A 21,050-nucleotide genomic window follows, 5' to 3' on the forward strand; every position below is an offset into this window, starting at 1 on the left:
TAAATGTTAACAGTCAACATTTACTACATAAAATACTTTTTAATGGCCTTTTTCTGTTCTGCGGTGTTTTTAAACACTTTTTCTTTTTTAACTTAGGCTTTTGCACTTAAAAATAGGATCATATAGTATGTTCACTAATTGTATATACTTTTTAAAGAAAAAGAAATGTGGTTTATATTTTTTGGTGATGGTAGTTTATTCTTTTTCTGAAGTAGGTTTTTTTCCCAGAAGTGGATTTTTAATTAACTATAATTTTGAATTTGTGTTTACAGTTATTTTATTGAACTAATATAACAGATATATATGGAACAGGAGAAGATACATTTATTCGGGTTTATTCATTGAAAAATAGAAAATTTAATGAGAGACTAATGGTAAACTTGGTTATTGTGAAGAATTATTTAGGGGATTGATTGCTGTCATGGGACATTGTTAATGCTTAATCTGCTTAGAGTTTTCTAAATTAAATTCTCACAGGTCAATTAAATTTCCCCCTACCTCTGAATAAATGTTTCTTTAAAAATACAGTATTTCATAATTTTCATTGAAATTTTTACTCACAGTGAGTAAGTTGGTTTAATAATACAAGAGTTTAGATTTCTGGGAAAAGAAGCCCAGTACGTATGATTCATTCACTTTTCTTGGTAATAACTAACAGCTTTACCTTTCTGAACTTTAACCTTGTAGTTACTCTTTTCTCTTTTCATTCATTCTTCCAATCAAGACATATTTATTAGAGAGTTTCTGTTGTGGCTCAGTGGATTACAAACCTGACTAGTATCCATGGGCATGTGGGTTCGAACCCTGGCCTTGCTCAGTGGGTTAAGAATCTGGCGTTGCGGTGAGCTGTGGTATAGGTCGCAGACATGCCTCAGATCCCATGTGGCTGCGGGTATGTTTTAGGCCAGCAGCTGCAGTGTTTTGACCCTTAGTCTGGAAACTTCCATATGCCACAGGTGTGGCCCTAAAAATAAAGCAAAAAAAAAAAAAAAAAGATATCTACTGAATTCCAGGCCAGGCATTGTGCTTGGTATTTGAGATCCATTTAGTGAACAAAATACTCCAGTTCTCACAGAGCTCACATTCTAAATGGGGAAGGCAGACAATAAGCATAGTCGGTAAATGGTAAGGTGGTAAGTGTGTGGAAGAAGGAGAGCAGGGTGAGGAGCGGTTTTTCTTTCATGCATAGGACCTGATTAACGTGATCGTTTGCCGTGCTAATGATAGTGATATAGCCCATTACAGATGTGTAAGTCAGTTTGACTTACACGCTTTTTTCCCTTAGTGTTCTTTTTCTGCCAGTTAGTCTGGGGATATTTCTTCTCTGCTTGTAGTTTCCCTGTCTAATCACCATTTACATTTTGGTATTTAAGTATTTTACAAGGTCATTGTGAGGTTTAAAAAGATAAATAAACCTGACACCACTTTTTTGAAGAACCTAGGGACTAATGTTCTATAACTCGTTTGAGTGGTTCCCCCTGCTGGCATAACTGATAAAGGTGGCCAAATGCAAGTTTAATTGGTGATACAAAAACAATATGACTAGTTAGAGTTTTTCCTCCTTTTTGTAACAAAGACCTAACAGTTCATATGTTTCTGTATGTGTTTGTTGCCTAGATGAGTGAAATGACTTAAAAACACTAGGGCTTGGTCTGTTGTTTAACTACATGAGCAGTTGAATACGGGTAATGGATAATACTCCATATCTCCGTAGCCCTTTAAACTAGATTATAAGTCATCTTAAGCTAAAATATATATATAAAAACAATTTAATGTGGAAAATAAATGTATTCTCATTCCCTATAATACCTTTGGATCTGTCAGAGATGATCACAACTTGAAAGTACAGTTTGGGGGCAGAATGAGATATTATAACCTGCTTATAGATTGCACTCAGAGTTGGAAGTAAAGTAGCTCTGATTTTGAAGTTTCTCTTTATGTATATTGCTTTGCACTGTGCTTAGAAATTAGGAGTATTTAGAAAATTTTATAGGAAATGTAGTGTCATGAGGATTAAACTAATGATTTGGAATATTGATGAAGGATTGATGAAAAATTATTATTTCTTTAAAACCTTTCCTGAAGAAAGTTGTACATTATAATCTGTGGTTTTGGCACAAAATACATAACTTATTTTTTTTCAAATATCATTAGTTCATGTATTTGTTAATTAAACATTTTTAGTCTTATTGAGTAAACAATTTTTTTAGATAATTTTAAATGGTCATTTTTCATTTTGCTGGTAATATTGCACATAACTACTGATTTAGTATTTTTTTTTTTAGTTAAAGATGTGCATATTTGCAAAAATAGTTGGTTTGGAAAAAATGGAATTTACCTTTGTTACCCTTTTCCTTTTGTGCATTAGGCTATTGCGGAGCTGATATCAAGGCCCTGTGCACTGAAGCTGCCCTGATTGCCCTGCGGAGGCGTTACCCCCAGATCTATGCTAGCAGTCATAAACTGCAGCTAGATGTTTCCTCAATAGTGCTCAACGCCCAAGATTTTTACCATGCAATGCAGAATATTGTGCCTGCTTCCCAGCGAGCTGTCATGTCTTCGGGACATGCACTGTCCCCTATCATAAGACCACTGCTGGAAAGAAGCTTCAACAGCATCCTAGCAGTCTTGCAAAAAGTGTTTCCTCATGCTGAAATTAGCCAGAGTGACAAGAAAGAAGGTAGTATAAATTACCTTTTCATATTGTTAAAATGAAACAAGCATAATTAAGTAAATTCTGAGTTTTCTTATAAGGTTATTAATGTGTTACTCTTTTATATTTGCCATGAATATAGAAAAAAAAAAAAAGGAGTTCCTGTTGTGGCGCAGTGGTTAATGAATCTGACTAGGAACCATGAGGTTAAAGGTTTGGTCCCTGCCCTTGCTCAGTGGGTTAAGGATCCGGCGTTGCTGTGGCTCTGGCGTAGGCTGGTGGCTACGGCTCCGATTTGACCCCTAGCCTGGGAACCTCCATATGCCTCGGGAGCGGCCCAAGAAATAGCAAAAAGACAAAAAAAAAAAAAAAGAAAGAAAATGTATCTATTTCATTCATCACTATGTATCCTGGCCTAGCAGATCGCGAGGCCCACTGAGCGAGGCCAGGGATCAAACCCGCAACCTCATGGTTCCTAGTCAGATTCGTTTCCACTCTGCCACGACGGGAACTCCATTCTGATTATCTTAATGTAGGAGTGTTACTATCTTTAGAAAAGTTGACTTGATAATATAATAATAATGGTTTATAGTTAATTATTATAGAGCTCTTACATAAACTGTCATTTATTAATCCTCATAACAATCCTGTGGGGTAGGTACTCTTACTCTATAAAAGGCAAAGCTATTCACTTATTTAGGGTCACCCAGTAAATTTAGGTCTTGTTCAAACCCAGGGAGTCTGACTCTAGAGCCCATGCTCTTAACTATGTTGCTATAATGCTCCCCTGGATTCAGCTCATCAAATTTTTGTCATTGGCAGTGTGCTCTGCTATGTACTGTGCTAATGGAATTTAAATTATTAGTAAGGGAGTAAATTAATACCGGATTGTAGAAGGTCTTGAATTTTGGCCTCAAGATTATAGTTTGGATTTGAGATAAAAATAGAAAGCGACTTTAAAAAATGTTACTCCTTTATAGGAAAACTTTTAGGGCTCATATGCTAATCAAAGTAAAGCCCATGAACATTGAAGAGACGGTTCCCATGGTAGCTCAGTGGTAATGAACCTGACTAGTATCCATGAGGATGTGGGTTCGATCCCTGGCCTCACACAGTGGGTTAAGGATCTGGCATTGCCATGAGTTGTGGTGTAGATCACAGACACAACTCAGATCCTGTGTTACTGTGGCTGTGGTGTAGACTGGCAGCTACAGCTCTCAAACGACCCCATATGCCGCAGGTGCAGCCCTAAAAAGCAAAAAAAAAAAAAAAAAAAAAAAAAAATTTTCTGCTTTATGGTAGGGCACTAATATTAAATGACTTTTTAAGCTTTATAATCTTTCTGATTTTTTTAGATATAGAAACTCTAATTCTAGATGATAGTGAAGATGAGAATGCTTTATCAATTTTTGAGACTAGTTGTCACTCAGGATCACCAAAGAAACAGTCATCAGCTGCTGCTGTACATAAACCTTACCTTCATTTTACAATGTAAGTAACTTATATTAAAATTCTTTCAATTTAGAGTGATTTTTACTACTTTATGATAAGTTAGAGTTACAGTGTATTTTTACTTATGACTAACTTTGAGGACTTTGTTTTTCTGTTGTTTGGACGCAATTCTGGAAACCTTTTTGTATATATATCTTTGTGTGGTAATACATTGGTTTATTGGTCAAGTAAAAATATTTTTTTTTCCTAACTGATTGTGGAATTTTTTTTCTCTTAAACTAGGTTAGAAGGGAGAGTTACCTTTAGAAAGTCATCTATCTCATGTCTCCAGTTTTATTGCTTTTTATTTGAATTAAAATGGACAGAAATGAGGAATTACCTCATGGCCCAGCAGGTTAAGGATCTGATGTTGTCACTGCTCTGGTCCTTGTTGCAGTGGCTTGGATTTGATCTCTGGTCTGGGAACTTCTACATGCTTCAGATGCGGCCAAAAAAAATGATAGAAATGAAATATTAACCATGATCTGGAATATTTTAATTTGTAACAAGTTTTATGTGATAATTTAGGGACTCTAAAGGTACTAAAGAGATTTTGGGTTAGAAATTGCTCAGTAATAAAACATAACTTTTTGACTCTCCAAACCTCTTTAGTTTACACTTTCCTAATTTAGATTTTATGTTTTTTCTATTCACATTTACTCATATCTATGTTAAAGCAGCTTTTGCTATGCACTTTAATAGGTAAACAATTTTAGTGCTAATGTAATTTAAATTAAAAGATCAAAAAGATCAAATAATTTTCAAAACTAACAGCATCATCACTTCTGTTTACATAATTATCATGATAGTTAACCAAAATGTCCTAGTCAGGTTGATCTAATAGGACTTTTTTTTAGAAGACACTGGATTGTGTATACTTTTTTGTTTGTTTATTTGTTTTTTCACCACACCATGATAAATGGAAGTTTCTGGGCCAGGGATTGTATCTAAATAGCAGCTGTGACCTCTGCCACAGATGTGGCAACACTAGATCCTTAAGCCACTGTGCCAGGCCGGGGATCAAACCTGCACCTCAGCAGGAACCTTAGCCACTGAAGAGACAATACTGGATCCTTAGTCTTCTGTGCTGCAGTGAACATAAAGGTGCATTATCTTTTTGAATGAAAGTTTTGTTTGGATATATGCCCAGGAGTGGGACTGCTGGATTATATGGTAGTTCTCTATTGAATTTTCTGAGGAACCTGCATACTGTTTTCCATAGTGGTTGTAGCAATTTACATTCCCACCAGTAGTTTATAAGGGTTCCCTTTTCTCCCTCTCCAGCATTTGTTATTTGTAGACTTTTTTGTTTCTTCCACTTTTTAGGGCCGCATCTGCAGCATATGGAATTTCCCAGGCTGGGGGTCGATTCGGAGCTATAGCTGCCGGCCTATGCCACAGCCACTGCAATGTGGTATCTGAGTGGTGCCTGCGACCTATAGCACAACTAAACCACTGAGCAAAGCTAGGGATTGAACTGTTCAAATTTGTTTCTGCTGTACCACAGCAGAAACTCCTGTTTGTAGACTTTTTGATGAAGTTTATTCTAACTAGTATAATGTGGTATAGTAGTTTTGATTTGCATGTCTCTGATAATTAGTGATGTTGAACATTTTTTCTTTTCTTTTTTTTAAATAACTTTTTTTTTTTTTTTTTTGGTCTTTTTTTTGCCATTTTTTGGGCTGCTTGCTGCAATATGGAGTTCCCAGGCTAGGGGTCTAATCAGAGCTGTAGCCAGCGGCCTATGCCAGAGCCACAGCAACGCGGGATCCAAGCCGCATCTGCAACCTACACCACAGCTCACGGCAATGCCAGATTGTCAACCCACTGAGTAAGGGCAGGGATCGAACCCGCAACCTCACGGTTCGTAGTCGGATTCATTAACCACTATGCCACGACAGGAACTCCAGTTGAGCATTTTTTCAAGTGCCTGTTGGCCATCCGTATGTCTTCTCTGGGGAAATGTCTGTTTTGGTCTTTTGCCCATTTTTCTATTGGGTTGTTTGAATTGTACGAGTTGTTTGTATATTTTGGAGATTAAGCCCTTGTTGGTTGCATGGTTTACAATTATCTTCTCCCATTCCGTAGGTTGTCTTTTTTCGTTGTTATTGCTGTTTTTTTTTTTTTTTTAATGGTTTCCTTTGCTGTGTAGAAGCTTGTAAATTTATCAGGTCCCATTGTCTTATTTTTTATTTTATTTCTATTGCCTTAGACTGACCTAAGAAAACATTTGTATGGTTTTTGTCAGAAAATGTTTTGCCTATATACTCTTCTAGGAGTTTTATAGTGTCTTATGTTTTATGGTGTGTTATATTTTGAATTTATTTTTGTACATGGTGTGAGGGTGTGTTCTAGTTTCATTGATTTACGTGCAGCTGTCCAGTGTTCCCGGCACCACCTGCTGAAAAGACTGTCTTTTTCCCATTTTATATTCTTGCCTCCTTTGTCAAAGATTGACAGTAGAATCTGTTATTTGTTTTATAATTCATCTCTGTTCAATTTATTTTTGTGCTTATTATCTTATATAAAATCCTTTCAATTACTACGGTTTGTTTCCTGGGCTGCCTATTATGTTCCACTTATCTGTGTGTCTTTTCTTTGATGTGTTCTACATTCTATTATTCTGTTCTATAAGATGTTTCAGTATAAATTAGGGCACATCTTAACTTAGTAGTTCAGAATCTGGACTTTCCTGTTACATGGACACCCAGTTTTATAATATATTTTTTTAAAATTTAATTTAATTTTATTATTTATTTATTTATTGTCTTTTTGCCTTTTCTTGAGCCACTCCCACGGCATATGGAGGTTCCCAGGCTAGGGGTCGAATCGGAGCCGTAGCCACCAGCCTACGCCAGAGCCACAGCAACGAGGGATCCGAGCCACGTCTGCAACCTACACCACAGCTCATGGCAATGCTGGATCATTAACCCACTGAGCAAGGGCAGGGATCGAACCCGCAACCTCATGGTTCCTAGTCGGATTTGTTAACCACTGCACCACGACGGAAACTCCCCAGTTGTATAATCTTATATCTAACCTCTCTGAGCCTTGGGTTCTTTATCTGTTTGGTAAGAGGAAACCTATGTATTTCATAGAATTGTTAAGGACGTTACATAAGAAATCTGTATGAAGTGCTGGTTACTAAAGCAGGCTTCAGGTTTAGATGTTCTAAAATTGGAGCTAGCAAACTTTTCTGAAATTTTCTTGATGTTCTTACTTGATTATTTTTTCAGTTAATGTTGTCAATAAGTTAGAAATCTCCCCCACCCCCAATTTTTTTGGATTTCGACTTGCATTTTTTTGTTTTTTTGTTTTGGCTGCTGTAGCATGTGGAAATTCCCAGGTCAGGGATTGAGCCCGTGCCATGGCAGTGGCAACACTGAATCTACAACTGCTAGGCCATCAGGGAACTCCTGATTCACATTTTTCCTTTTCTTTCTTTTTTTTTTTTTGTCTTTTTGCCATTTCTTGGGCCACTCCCACGGCATATGGGAGGTTCCCAGGCTAGGGGTCTAATTGGAGCTGTAGCTGCCAGCCTACACCAGAGCCACAGCAACGCAGGATCCTCATGGTTCCTCGTCGGATTCGTTAACCACTGCGCCATGACAGGAACTCTGTGATTCGCATTTTTAAAATCTATAAAATAAAAATTACAAACCAACTGTGTGTGTGTGTCTGTATAGTTAACTACAGCTAGGTATAAATGTGTGGGAAGAGTTGACCTCTATATTCAGCCTCATGATATATTCAGTATAGTTGGAGACTTGTTAAAATTATTTATCGTTGTATTTATCATTTGTATTTTTTACAATTGTGAATAGAATTTCCTTTCTTTCTTTGTATTTGTTATTGATGGTGTTTAAGAAAATCTTTCAGTTTCTGTTTCCATCTTTAGTTTTACTACTTTTGCTGGTAGACTCTAATAGTTGTTAGTTGATTCTCTTGGATTTTCTACTGCAAAAACATATTCTTTACAAGTAAGAGCGTTTGCCTTGTTTATTTTCCACTAGTTCCATTTTAAAATTTGCTTTATTCTTACTGCTTTGCTTAGAATTTCCTGCATAGTGATAGAATAATATTAGATAAGCTTGTTTCATTTATCTTTTTAATGGTGCTGTAGAATCTTGAGAATACAAATTGAATTTAGTTTAATATCCTAAATTTGCCTTCTCTGGTTTGGGGCTTTAGCTATCATATATTACAGTTAAAATATATATATATTTTTAAATGGCCGCACCAATGGTATATGGAGGTTCCCAGGCCAGGGATTGAATCAGAGCTACAGGTGTAATCTATGCCTCACCTTTGGCAATGTCAGATCCTTTAATCCACTCTGCTGGGCTGGGGATCAAACCTGTGCCTCCACAATCACCTGAGCCTCTGCAGTTGGCTTCTTAACCCCCTGCACCACAGAAACTCTGAGTTAGTTTTTTAATTGCTCTGGAAACAAATTTGTACCACTGGAAAAGCCCCCCCCCCCCTTTTTTCTATTTTAAAAATTGTAAATTAGATAGAAAATTTATCATTTTTAACTATTAAATACAAGTCCTACACTTTGGGTAATCTTTTTATTTTTATTTTTGGCAGTAAATGTGAAAATAAACTTTATTTATACAGTTTGACCTGGGGGATGACCACAATTATGATTAACTCAGGGACTATTTATTTCTCTATTCTTAAAAAAAACATGCAAACAATACCCTTCTCCAAAGTGTGAAAAAAATTGCACAAATTATAATTATTTTTTTTTCTTTTTCTTTTTTCTTTTTTGGCTACATCCACAGCATGAGGAAGTTCCCAGGCCAGGGGTCAAACTTCAGCCACATCAGTAACAACACTGAGTCACTTTGGGTAATCTTTAGATGCACCTCCTTGTTGGAGAAGTGGAATTCTTAATATTTGACTTTGGAAAATTAATGACTAAATCACACTTAGTGTTTGAAGCATTTTCCAAGTTAATATATATGATATGATAGAATAAATACCCAGATATTTTCACTTTTTTTTAGGGTGGATTTTTATACCTTTACATCTTGGTTATTAATATGGTCAATGAGATCAATATTTTAAAACTGTAGGAGTTCCCATTGTGGCCCAGCAGAAACAAATCCAACTTGTATCCATGAAGATGTGGGTTCAATCCTTGGCGTCGCTCAGTGGGTCAAGGATCCAGCGTTGCCATGAGCTGTGGTGTAGGTCAAAGATATGGCTCAGATCCTGCATTGTAGTAGGCCAGCAGCTATAGCTCTGATTCAATCCCTAGCCTGGGAACTTCCATATTCCTTGAGTGCAGCCCTAAAAAGCAAAAGCAAAATGAAATGAAATGAAATGAAATGAAATGAAATAAAATGAAATAAACTGTAATGCATGAAAAAATGAATCACTACACTAAAAAAGTGAGAAAGGTTGGAGTTGCCATTGTGTCAGCAGAAATGAATCCCATGGATGTCTAGCATCCAGGAGGACACAGGTTCGATCCCTGGCCTTGCTCAGTGGGTTAAGGATCCAGCGTTGCCGTGAGCTGTGGTGTAGGTCAGCAGCTACAGCTCCATTTGAACCCCTAGTCTGGGAATCTCCATATGCCGAAGATACAGCCCTAAAAAGACCAAAACAAACAAACAAACTCACTCTAATGAAAAGTGAGAAAAGTAAGAAAATTCTGTTAATTTGGAGTTACATTCTTTTCATATAAGTATTTTCCTGATAGTTCATTTTGATCTTTGAAGACTGTATTGTTTTGAAATAATCATAATGTCTTATGTGTATTGCAGGTCACCATATCATCAGCCAACCTCTTATAGGCCAAGATTATTGCTGTCTGGAGAACGAGGCTCAGGTCAAACTTCTCACCTTGCTCCAGCACTTTTGCACACTTTAGAAAAATTCTCTGTGCACAGACTAGACCTCCCAGCACTTTATTCAGTTAGTGCCAAAACACCTGAAGAATCATGTGCACAGGTAGGTTTGTACTATGTAAGAGTACTTCCGACTTTCTTATTCTGTATATCTTGGTAGTGTTTATAAATAATATTTTTTCAAGGAACAATAATAGGAATGTTAACTTTTTTTTGACCACACTTGTGACATATGGAAGTTCCTAGGCCAGATATTGAATCTGAGCTGCAGCTGTAACCTATGGCACAGCTGCAGCAATGCCAGATCCTTAACCCACTGTGCCAGGCTAGGGATGGAACCTGCACCTCAGCAGTGACCTGAGTCAATGCAGAGACACCACCAGATCTTTAAGGCACTGCACTACAGCGGGAACTCCTGAATATTACTTTTTGCTTGTTATTCATTAACATTCTAATGTTAATAAGGCAGGGATCCTTTTGATTTTTTTTTTTTTAATGAGCTCATTGTTTTACCCATGATACTTCATTCTTTTCTGAAAAAAATTTTCTTTTCTGAAACAAAACCGTGCTGCGGTTTTGGCCTGTGCCATAGCTGTAGTAGTGGATCCTTAACCATGTGCCACATGAGAACGTCCTCTTTTCTCAAATTTTAATAATCTCATTTTTTATATTAAAATTTCATTAAACAGTGTAGAAAGGGAGCTTCTTCTTGCCTTTTTTCTGACCCTTTTTTCAAAGTTGTGGTTTCAGAGCCTCTTCAGACTTCTATCTGTACTTATAGCCTTTTCAGAGTAAGGGAAATTATAACGAATTTGAGAATGCCAGGATTTAAAATTAATATAGGAAAGTGATAGCAATTTAAAAATTATATATATTTGTATCAGTAATCAAGTATGTTTCACATCTGATTTTGTCACTTTTTATATTTGCTAGCTTGTAAAGCATAGTTCTAGTGGGGCTTTTATATTTCTTGACATTTTAGTATATAACTATGAATTTATTGTAAGTGTGTCGTGTTGGAACTAGTGGCTCAGAGAATAAGTTTTTTGAACTGAGGGACCATGTCTTCACCATTTCGGTGTCTCTGACACAATGCCTAACGTATATTAAGTACTCATTAAATGTTTTAAGACTGTTTCTAATAGATAAATTAGCGGAGAATGTCACTTTCTACTTTGATATTAGCCTGCTTTCTTTTAGAGGTTAGATGACTGGTGTAGTCACACCTAAGAGCACTGTGCACAGTTTTTTGTTTTTTCAGTTATAGTTCATAAAGATTTAATACATATACTGTCTAATTGAAAACAATTTTGTACCTTATAGCAAGAATTAGATTTTTTTAAAACAGTTCAAAGTGTCAATTTTATTTCTCTTTTACTTAGAGTTCTCTAGGTATGAACATCCTAGCAGTATTTCACTACTTATAAAGCCCTATTTGAAGGGCTTTTTTCCCCGAAACCCATGGCCTGTTTAAAAACTACACATCGATAATTTTCTCCAAGTTTTTTTTTTTTCTTTGCTCCCCTCCTTCCCCTAACTCATTCTTTTTTTTTTTTCCCCCCTTCAAGTTTTATACATTTAATTCATCCTGGCTGTGAGTGTTTTCCAATAATGTTTATTTATATATTTGCTCATCCTGGCTGTGAGTGTTTTCCAATAATGTTTATTTATATATTTTCTTTTTAGTGAGACAAAATCATTCCAGTTTTTATGCACATAAGAGAATTACTTAGTACCATTTAAAGTAAATCCAAGTGATTTACTGGGAAGTATAAAATAATAAAGTTGACTTAGGAGAGAGAACCTAAATAGATGCTAGCTGTGGAAGAAGAAATTGAGTGTCAGAAAGCAGTAAATCCAAACAGTTTCACAAGTGAATTCTTTTAATCTCAAAGGATAAGATCTTTTTGATATGAGTTAAACTATTACAAAGCATAGAAAAAGAAGGAAAGTTGTGAAATAAAAAAAAGAGTGATGATAAACCTTTGAAAGATATTCCAAGAAAACTATAGGCTAATCTCACTTAGACAATGGTCATAAAGTAAATATTACAAGTGGAATCTAGTAGCACATCAAAAGCGTAATATACCATTACTAAGACATGCAAAGTTAATTAAGTTAGAGGTGAAGACATAGATATTGGAATGAACACATTTAAATTATAAATATTTACCTGTGATATGATCATAGAATTAACTGAAAAACTATTAGGGCCAATAAGAGATTCTGTAAGGTGAACAATTTCAAAGTTAATGTTATAAAATCAGTAGTTTTCTTTTATACAAACAGTAACAAGTTAGAAATACAGTTGACCCTTGAACAATGCTGATTTGAACTGCACGGATACACTTATATGCAGATATTCTTCAGCAGTAAATACTACAGTACTACAGGGTCTCGTTGAATCTGGATATGGAGAAACTGCAAATCTGGAGGGCCTGACTCTAAATTATACACAAATTAACCCCCACCTTGTTCAAGGGTCAACTGCATAATCGAAGAAGAGGTCTCATTTAAAATAGCAACTGAGTTTACTTAGGAATTAACTTAAACAATTGATTTGCAGAGCCTAAAAGAAGAAAACTAAAAAGTCACTTGGGGAAGACAGTTGAGCAAATGACACACCTTGTTTTTAATTATTGTACTATAATTCAAAGTGTAGACTTAATTCAGTTTGCACAGATTAAAATCTCAGCTGCTTTGCTTATTGGTTGTGGTCTTGGATAAGTTGCTTAACCCCTTTGAACCTTACTTTTCTCATTTATGAAAGGAAATGATGATATCAGATAAGGTTATTGTGACGATGATGATGATTTTGTCTTTTTGTCTTTTCTAGGGCCACACCTGTGGCATATGGAGGTCCCCAGGCTAGGTGTCTAATCAGAGCTGTAGCTGCCGGCCTCACCACAGCCACAGCAATGCCAGATCCGAGCTGCGTCTGCGACCTACACCACAGCTCACAGCAACCCACTGAGCAAGGCCAGGATTGAACTGCAACCTCATGGTTCCTACTCGGATTTGTTAACCACTGAGCTAGGACGGGAGCTCCTATTGTGATTATTAAAATAAGCTTACCCAATAGTCTTGACACACAGTACTCAACAGATGACAGTTCTCTTCATGTCTATCTCTACTGCTGCAGCTCCTTTCATGATTAATGGTTGGTAAGACTCAACATTGGAAAGCTTGAGTGCTTTTTTTTTTTTTGTCTTTTTGCTATTTCCTGGGCCACTCCCGCAGCATATGGAAGTTCCCAGGCTAGGGGTCTAATTGAAGCTGTAGCCACCGGCCTACACCAGAGCCACAGCAACGCGGGATCTGAGCCATGTCTGCAACCTACACCACAGCTCACGGCAACGCCGGATCGTTAACCCACTGAGCAAGGGCAGGGACCGAACCCTCAACCTCATGGTTCCTAGTCGGATTCGTTAACCACTGCGCCACGACGGGAACTCCCTGAGTGCTTTTCTAAGTTAATGTATAAATTAAGTGCAATCTCAGTTATAGTGACCCCCAAATTCAAGAGGAGATGTTAAAAAAATGCTCTGTTTCCTCTAGAAAGTAAATATAACCATAGGAAGGAGAATTCTAAAGGGAAAAGTATGATGAGGAAGCCCTACCAGATTTTTACAGAAGTAGTAGAACTGTGGTAATAAAGTGTTTATACCTGCTCAGGGATAGACAGACAAACCCACAGAACAAAGGAGAGAATTTATGCTTAGGCCTGTGTAGAAATGGGATTACGTATCTGCTGTTGCAGATGCAGAATATATGATGATGATGTCATAGAATAGATGGGTCATTTAATAAATGATCCTAGAAAACTATCTGGCTCTTTGAGGGGAAAAGAAAAAAAAAAAAAAAAAAACCTGGAGATTTTCCTACGTTTTTCTAGAGCCCTAAAATAAAGTCTAAATTGTCAGTGGAACTATGAAAGTGTTAGGATAATTCACAAGGTCAGTATATTATCTTGGACATGAGAAAATAATTTCAAAGTAATGAACAGAACGTAGGAAACATAAAGATAAGATCAGATTTAACTTTATGAAATTTTAAATTACACATGGCAAAAAATTTATTGAAATAAAATTAATGGACATAACCTGGTAAAAATTTGTATTTGAAATGCATGTCAAGGACAAGTTTCCTAAATATACAAAGATATGTTAAAATCAGTGAGAAGAAAGAATAACAACCTAATACAAGACTTGGCAAAGTAAGAGCATGCCATTTATAGGGAGAAAAAAGTAGCAAAAGCAATCAATAAGAATTTTAAAAGATTCTTTGCCTCACTAATAAGTGAAAAAATACATATTAAAGTAATATGATGCTATTTTAAAATAACCATCAGGCTTGTAAAAATGAAAAGCTTGATAAACCTAGTTTTGGAGATGTGGCACTCATACTTGATTAGTGGAAATGTAAATTTATTTAATGACTTTTTTTGGGGGAGGGGCACACCTGTAGCATGTGAAAGTTCCCAGGCCAGGGATCCAACTCATGCCACAGTTGGCAACAGGAATCCTTAACCTGCTTCGTCCAAGGAAACCACCTTAATGATTTTTGATTGTAGGCTTGGAACTGTCTTTTAAACACTTTAAGTGCTTTTTGACCCAGGAATTTTACCTTAGGAAAAATTTCATAAAGATATATTAGCTATAAGTGTTCACTGCTGAATATACAAAGATATCCATCACAGCAATGTATAAAATTACCAGACAAAATAAGACAAAAAGAAACAAACTGAATGTCCTTTTTATGTGGACTGGCTAAAATATGGTAACAGAGAAATACTTTGAAGTTGTTAACAAGAATGAAATAGGTTTATATAGGCTGCTATGGAAAGATGAAGGAGATATTAGTGAAAAAACAAGTTGTAAATCAATTTAAGTATGATTTTTTTGTGTAAAAAAGAAAAACTTAAAAAATATCTGCTTGTGTTTATGTACAAGTAGAAATTTTATCTAAGAATAGCCCCCCAAAACTTCTAATAATTGTTTTGGCTTGGGGAAGAAATTTGGAGGATTGAAGATTAGATAAACTTGGTCATCTTCATTTTTACACTCTGCTGAATTGTTTGGAATTTTTTCCCTTTTACGTGTATATTTGATGATAGTGTGCAAACTGAAACATAAAATCATAAGAGGAATATTTTCAATGTGAAAAGGGTATTCTGTCTATAATTATTCCTTGTGGCTAATATGTGTATATATATTCACAAACACAATATTGGCTTAATGTGAGATAAGGAAATACTTAAGAAGCATTGTGGTAAACTATATGCTGATGTTATTGGGGTCCTGGGATTTTTTTCCTGAATCCTACTTGGGCTAAATTTGAATTCTAATTGCATATTCAGTGGTGTCTTTCACATTTCTTAGCTTTTATTACTTTTTTGTCATGTTAGTGGGGAGGGTGGAGAGAGGTGTCACTTGGTAATGGAAAAAAGCAAACACCCGCTATTTATTGTTTTGGTTGTATAACATTGCATCTAGTACACCAAGACTTCTCATCTTCCCTGCTATCATCTGTGAGCTTCTGGATTAGAAGTAGGGCTTGTTCTTGAGTGACCACTACCTGGATGTAGTCTTCCTAGGCGCGGAGTCAGAATTTTGTAGTCATGGTAGTTGAAGCTCAGACTTTCTCTGAATGCTGACCAGAGGCCACAAAGACTGTTCTCATTAATCCCTGATTAATTTGTATTTTAAGTGCATATTTTAAATTATTTATATTATACTGTCACTTCTGAAAAAATTCTTCAAAAAAAGGCTATTATGTAAACCTGGTTTTACCAATATATAAGTGTATATATATATATATATAAAAGTCCTAGGGAACAGAGCTTACAAGTCAGGTGCTAAAATGCTGGAAAGATGGAAAAAAAAAAAACTTGTATCCTTCTGTTCTATGTTCCCTTTCCTTTCTTTGCTTTTGCTTTACTTTGGTACCCTGTCATTCTATAAGCAGGATTATCTCTAAATAGATATGGAATATAAGGGTTCAGTCTGTGGTAAGTTACTCTCTTCTGTGATTTTTTTTTTTCTTTTCTCCTGCCTCCAAGATATGTAATATGAACTAAATTGGGTTCTTTTTATAGTGTAAGATGAAGAGGAAAGGTAGTTTTAAAAGAAGTCTTAAATCATCTTAAAGATCTGTATTTGTATGTGTGATAAGATGGAAATGAGAAAGAGCCCTACCTGATATTTCTTTATACCATGGGAACCATGCTTAATTCTGTGTCTCTTCTTTAAAACGTCCACACACAAGCAGATGTATGACAAACCCTCCTTTTCTTCTTCTCACTACCTCAGCTTTTAATATTATCAGCTGGGTGAAAAATGGTAGAGGATTTAGTGTCTGCTATAGAGTTTTCTCATTGTTTCCTCAGATTTAATGAGCATGAGAATCTCCTGGGGATGCTTATTAAAATTTCTGATTGCCTGGCTCCATACCCAGAGATTCTGATTATCAAGTTTGGGATGAGCCCAGGAATCTGTACTTTAAACATACATCCTGGTTGTTAATATTCTAGGTCTCCAGTAAATCAACACTTTGAAATAGCACTACCTGATGACTGGATGCAAGTTTGACATTTATAACTGAAGCAGTTGCCAGAGTTCATAAAGTAGTTTTGTGTGTATGTGTGTGAGCACGTATGTATGTGTGTTAGTGAGCATTTTATAGTCTTCCAAAGACTCTGGAAGGAGATTGGAAAACTCTGGTGTTGCCTAGAAGACTTATGGTTGTCCCAAGTAAATTCACAAGTAATCACTGAGCCCTACAACAAGGCTGGAGATGTTAGTATCTATGGTAAAACTACCTATGGTTCTCCTTTTCTGACATTTTCAATGTATTTCTTTCCCTTCTTGTATTATTTCTACTGCTGATGTAGGAAAAAGGGAATTGATGAGTATGTTATATTTTTATCTTTTTTATTAATACAGAGGTATGATTGAGTTGATAGAGATTTATATATGGTCTGTCTGAAACTTCAGGATTTGGATACTACATGGTGTTAGGAGTAATTTCACATGGTCAGTAAGGTCTTTTTTGGGGTGAAAATTTTAGTTATTTTCCCTTTCCCAGAAAGAAATTTAATATGGAAATTCTCAAGGGAAATCTTTTTTGGTTGAGAAGCATTAAGAAATTAAATACACTTATACCCCTGAGTATTCATTGGATGCACTTGTGTTTATGAATAAGGATTTCTGGATTTCTCCATAGCAGCCTGTGTATACTTTGGATACTCTGTTGTTTGTGTGTGTGGGTACACATTGTGTTTTACATAGTAACTTTTTTTTTTTTTTTTTTTGAGTTGTAAACAAATTATCCTGGCTCTAATTGTATCTCATTTACGGAAATTGTTGAAGTTTTCAGCAATGAAAATATCAGAAAAGGAATTTGAGTGTTCTAATTTCCAAGAAATGTTGATTTTTATTACAACTGTTGTTCAGAAATTCTAGTATAGTTGTATTTTATAATAGGTTGATTTTATAGACTTGTAAAGAAATTGGGCACTTTTGTCTTGAATCCTGAATCTTCAGATCCAGACAGTGCCTTCTTTTCACAGAGTTGCTCAGTAAACCTTAGGGTAATAGAATGTAAATGGAGTAGTATACACATATGAAATAAAGTTATCAGTAATGAAGATATTTATTTTAATATTTTTGATAGCATGGTTTAAGGAATTCAACTTATTTAAATAGTGTTTTTTAATTTTTACAAAAATTGTGAATATTTTAGCCCCTATGATTTTTCTTTTACCTATGTTTTATAATTTTAACATATTTATAATACTGTAATGTGACCAAGTCAAAATCTGGGAATTTATTGATGACAAAATTTGCTTTCCTTATATAGCCCCTTTCAGGAAAGTGAAAGATATACTGGCTTGGAGCTTTCTGCTTTGTTCACATTTGTATTTAAAATTATTCTAGTTTTTAGTTTCTAAATAAAATGGCTTGTTATGGGCTTAAGGTATATTCTTAATTTTTAAGCTACAGTAAATTTTTCACACACACTGAACATTTTAATTTGGTATTTAAATGCACTGATTTGAAATTCAGATCTTGAGATATGAATTCTTATAAAAATAGATGCAGTTTATATTATTAGTGTTTCCTTGCATGGATGCTTCTAGTTTTAGTGGCCTAATTTTTGCCTTTTGTATCTTTAATATTCAGAGAAAGTAGCTTTTTTTTTTTTTTTTTTTAAAGAAACTTTTAAAAAGTTAAATAAGTAATTATGATGTCTGGGGCAACAAGAGGCCAAAAGTATATTGTTTAAAGAAGCAAAATGAACAGTTCACATAAACTGGTGTTCATTTTATTTGTGCAAGAGTGCTGGTCATGTCAGAGGTATTTTGAAACGGTTGGTTCAGTAATTTGGCCTACTGTCTTTTTTTCTCTATAACAGTTTTTCTGTTTTCTACTACACCTTGCACATCCACCAATCCAAGACACCCTGTAGGTGAGTATTTTTCTAGTTATCAAATGGCATCACTTGTTCCCAAGACAGTTGCCGCTTCACTAAAACTAGGCTTTATTTTTCTACTATTAAAAATATCTGGTTAATTGATTTCACAGAGTGTATCTTATTCCACAACTTCAAAAGTTACCAGCAAACTGCTGAAAAGCTGATTTTACATTATAGAAAAATTACAATAGGATTACGCTTTTTTTCCTGAATTTTTAAAGACTATTCTCAGATTATTCTTTTTGAAATTTCATTAAAAAACAGGAGAATTAGGACAGATTTGCTCTTTATTAAAAATGAAAGTTTATTTTAATATTCTGAGATAACGTGGCATAAGGAATTAAAAGGAAACATGGTTTAGTAGTGCTTTAAAATTTTTCTAGACATTAAGGATGTTTTTCCTTTAAAGGCTTAGGAGAAAAATTTTGAAAACATTCCCTGGATATTGGTATTATATATAGTTAGATTAATTCTCAGTCCATGTAATTATATGTTCATGGACCAGAAAGCCTGTGCTTTTTTATTTTTCTGTATTTGTCTTAGACCCATTTTTCCTGATTTTTTTCCAACTCTAGTTTTTCAAATATAATTTCAAAAAAATCCTGCTAATAAAGATATTTTCCTAAAGTCTTTGGAACTAAAAAGTTTAACAGAACATCATATTCAGTTTGCTAATTTTGAGAGGTTTTGACAAGAAAAGAATTTCAAATAGTAAAAAACCCTCAATTCTTTTAAAAAGTCAGTGATGCTTATGTATCTAGTTCAGCCTTGCAAAATAAGTTTAAACACCTGTAGTACTGCATTATTTAACTTCTGGCTCTGTACAGTTTTTTATTATCACTTAACCTTCTGTTGCTTTGCCCATCCTCTTTGATATTTGTTAGCAGCTGGATGTTCTCAACACATATTCCTAGAAAACCTAACTTACAAAAATGCAAGGCAAAATTTCATTTTTAAAAAAAGGCATGTTTTCTCATCTCTCCCTGGGCATGTGGTAACTTGCATGGCTGAATTAGGTAGGTTGTTTTGTGAGGTTTGTCAGTAAGCTCTGTAGCTTGTTAGTCTTTTTCATATAATCACCTTTCTCTCCCTGCTGACTTCCCTAGTTTTATTAGCACAGACTGGGAGCTGGGGAGCGACAACAGGTGTTGGTCACTGTCTTCCACACACCATGCCTGATTTGGGTGGCATGTAATATATTTTTTTTTTGAATCAATTACCTCTCTTGCCTTTGTGCTCCTGTGTGGTTCCTTCATTTTGCCAAATATTTATGCTTGTTTTTCTCTTATGAATCTTCTACAAGAACTTTGGAAAACAGTAGTCCTTGGATTTTCAAGATTCAGGATAAGAGGGTGCGTGTTTGCAGAAAAGGTCAAAATTTGAGAGTCCTGAAGGAGTTGTACTGTACAACTGTTCTGGATTGGTGGATATGCAAATATTAAAGGAAGGGAAGGAGCAAATATTACTTTTGATGTGAGTGATCATAACGTTTACATTTCCGATTTGGGGGAAAATTTTATTTGAGCATCTTTCATCTGGCTTATTATTAAATTGGCGGTGCATTTTATTTTACTCAGGAAGTTTCAAGCTATATAAAATATAGTTGAAAAATTGATGCAAGTGGTAGGCTTACTCATTAAATAACAATTATCCTTTTTTTTTGACAGCATCTTTATTTAGCTATTTATTTTCAAATTTTGGCATGAAAGGTCAAGAGTATATAATATTGTACTTAAGAAACTTTAAGGGCCAGTTAAAAGAATATGAAACAAATGCAGTATTATTTTCATATTCTAGGTATTATCCTTTGGAATCTTAGGAACGTTTCAGACAATCCTAATCATTTAAAATATTTGATTCCTATTTCTGTACCCTGCACATTATATAGGTTAATTGAAATGTGTTTAAGAGAAAATAGTAGAGAATTTTTGAAGTAGAGTTCTCAAATTAAATTGAGGAAAGGTGGTCAGATTTTTATACTTATTCTTACACTTGTTGAAAGTATTGAGGAGATGTCATATTAACCTGTGAGAATTTGTTGCTGGGCTGTTGAGCTGTTGTTGACTTTTATGCAAAGGGCAGTTAGTTCTGCTTGGCATCTTATTAATAGCCAACCTGGTCTTTATTGGCGTGTGTTGGCAGACTGTGGCTGCAGCTATGGTAGGACTCTTTAACATGCAAGGAAACTTTATTTTATATTTTCTGAAGTAATGGTATCTCATAGCTTTTCACTAATTTATTACTCTTTAGAGACCAAGGATATTTTGTGACTATTTTATAGAAGGTTGAATTAAGGTAATGGGAAGTAAACAAGTGGTTTATTAGCAGGTAGTTCATTCATTTTAAGCTCTAGGGTGGTACATCTTGGTTAAAATATTTAATTCATATGTTGAGTGATTGTAGGCAATGTGCACGAACACATAAACTATGTTTTCTTTTTCTTCTTTGTGCTTACTGACAGTCACTGACGTGGGTGACATAGGTGCATGCTTATCTTTATTAGCAGTATATTTTATTATGGTATTTTGCTTTATTTATGTGATAGATAAGTAGAACAATTTGTTGCCTTTATA

The 21,050-nt window shown here is 35.1% G+C and overlaps 1 protein-coding gene across 3 annotated transcripts in view; it reads left to right on the top strand.

Annotated features, from left to right (window-relative positions):
- The window catches only part of ATAD2B (ATPase family, AAA domain containing 2B), a 121,481-nt gene that overhangs the window by 58,746 nt on the left and 41,685 nt on the right, over positions 1–21,050 (top strand). For all 3 annotated transcript variants that reach the window (XM_021087782.1, XM_021087781.1, XM_021087780.1), the window contains exons 16-18: positions 2,369–2,680; positions 4,009–4,144; positions 9,919–10,105. In XM_021087782.1, the coding sequence (XP_020943441.1) occupies positions 2,369–2,680; positions 4,009–4,144; positions 9,919–10,105 (635 nt within the window). The remainder of the gene's footprint in view (positions 1–2,368; positions 2,681–4,008; positions 4,145–9,918; positions 10,106–21,050) is intronic.

This window comes from Sus scrofa, chromosome 3 (genome assembly GCF_000003025.6).
Source record: "Sus scrofa isolate TJ Tabasco breed Duroc chromosome 3, Sscrofa11.1, whole genome shotgun sequence".
NCBI lineage: Eukaryota > Metazoa > Chordata > Mammalia > Artiodactyla > Suidae > Sus > Sus scrofa.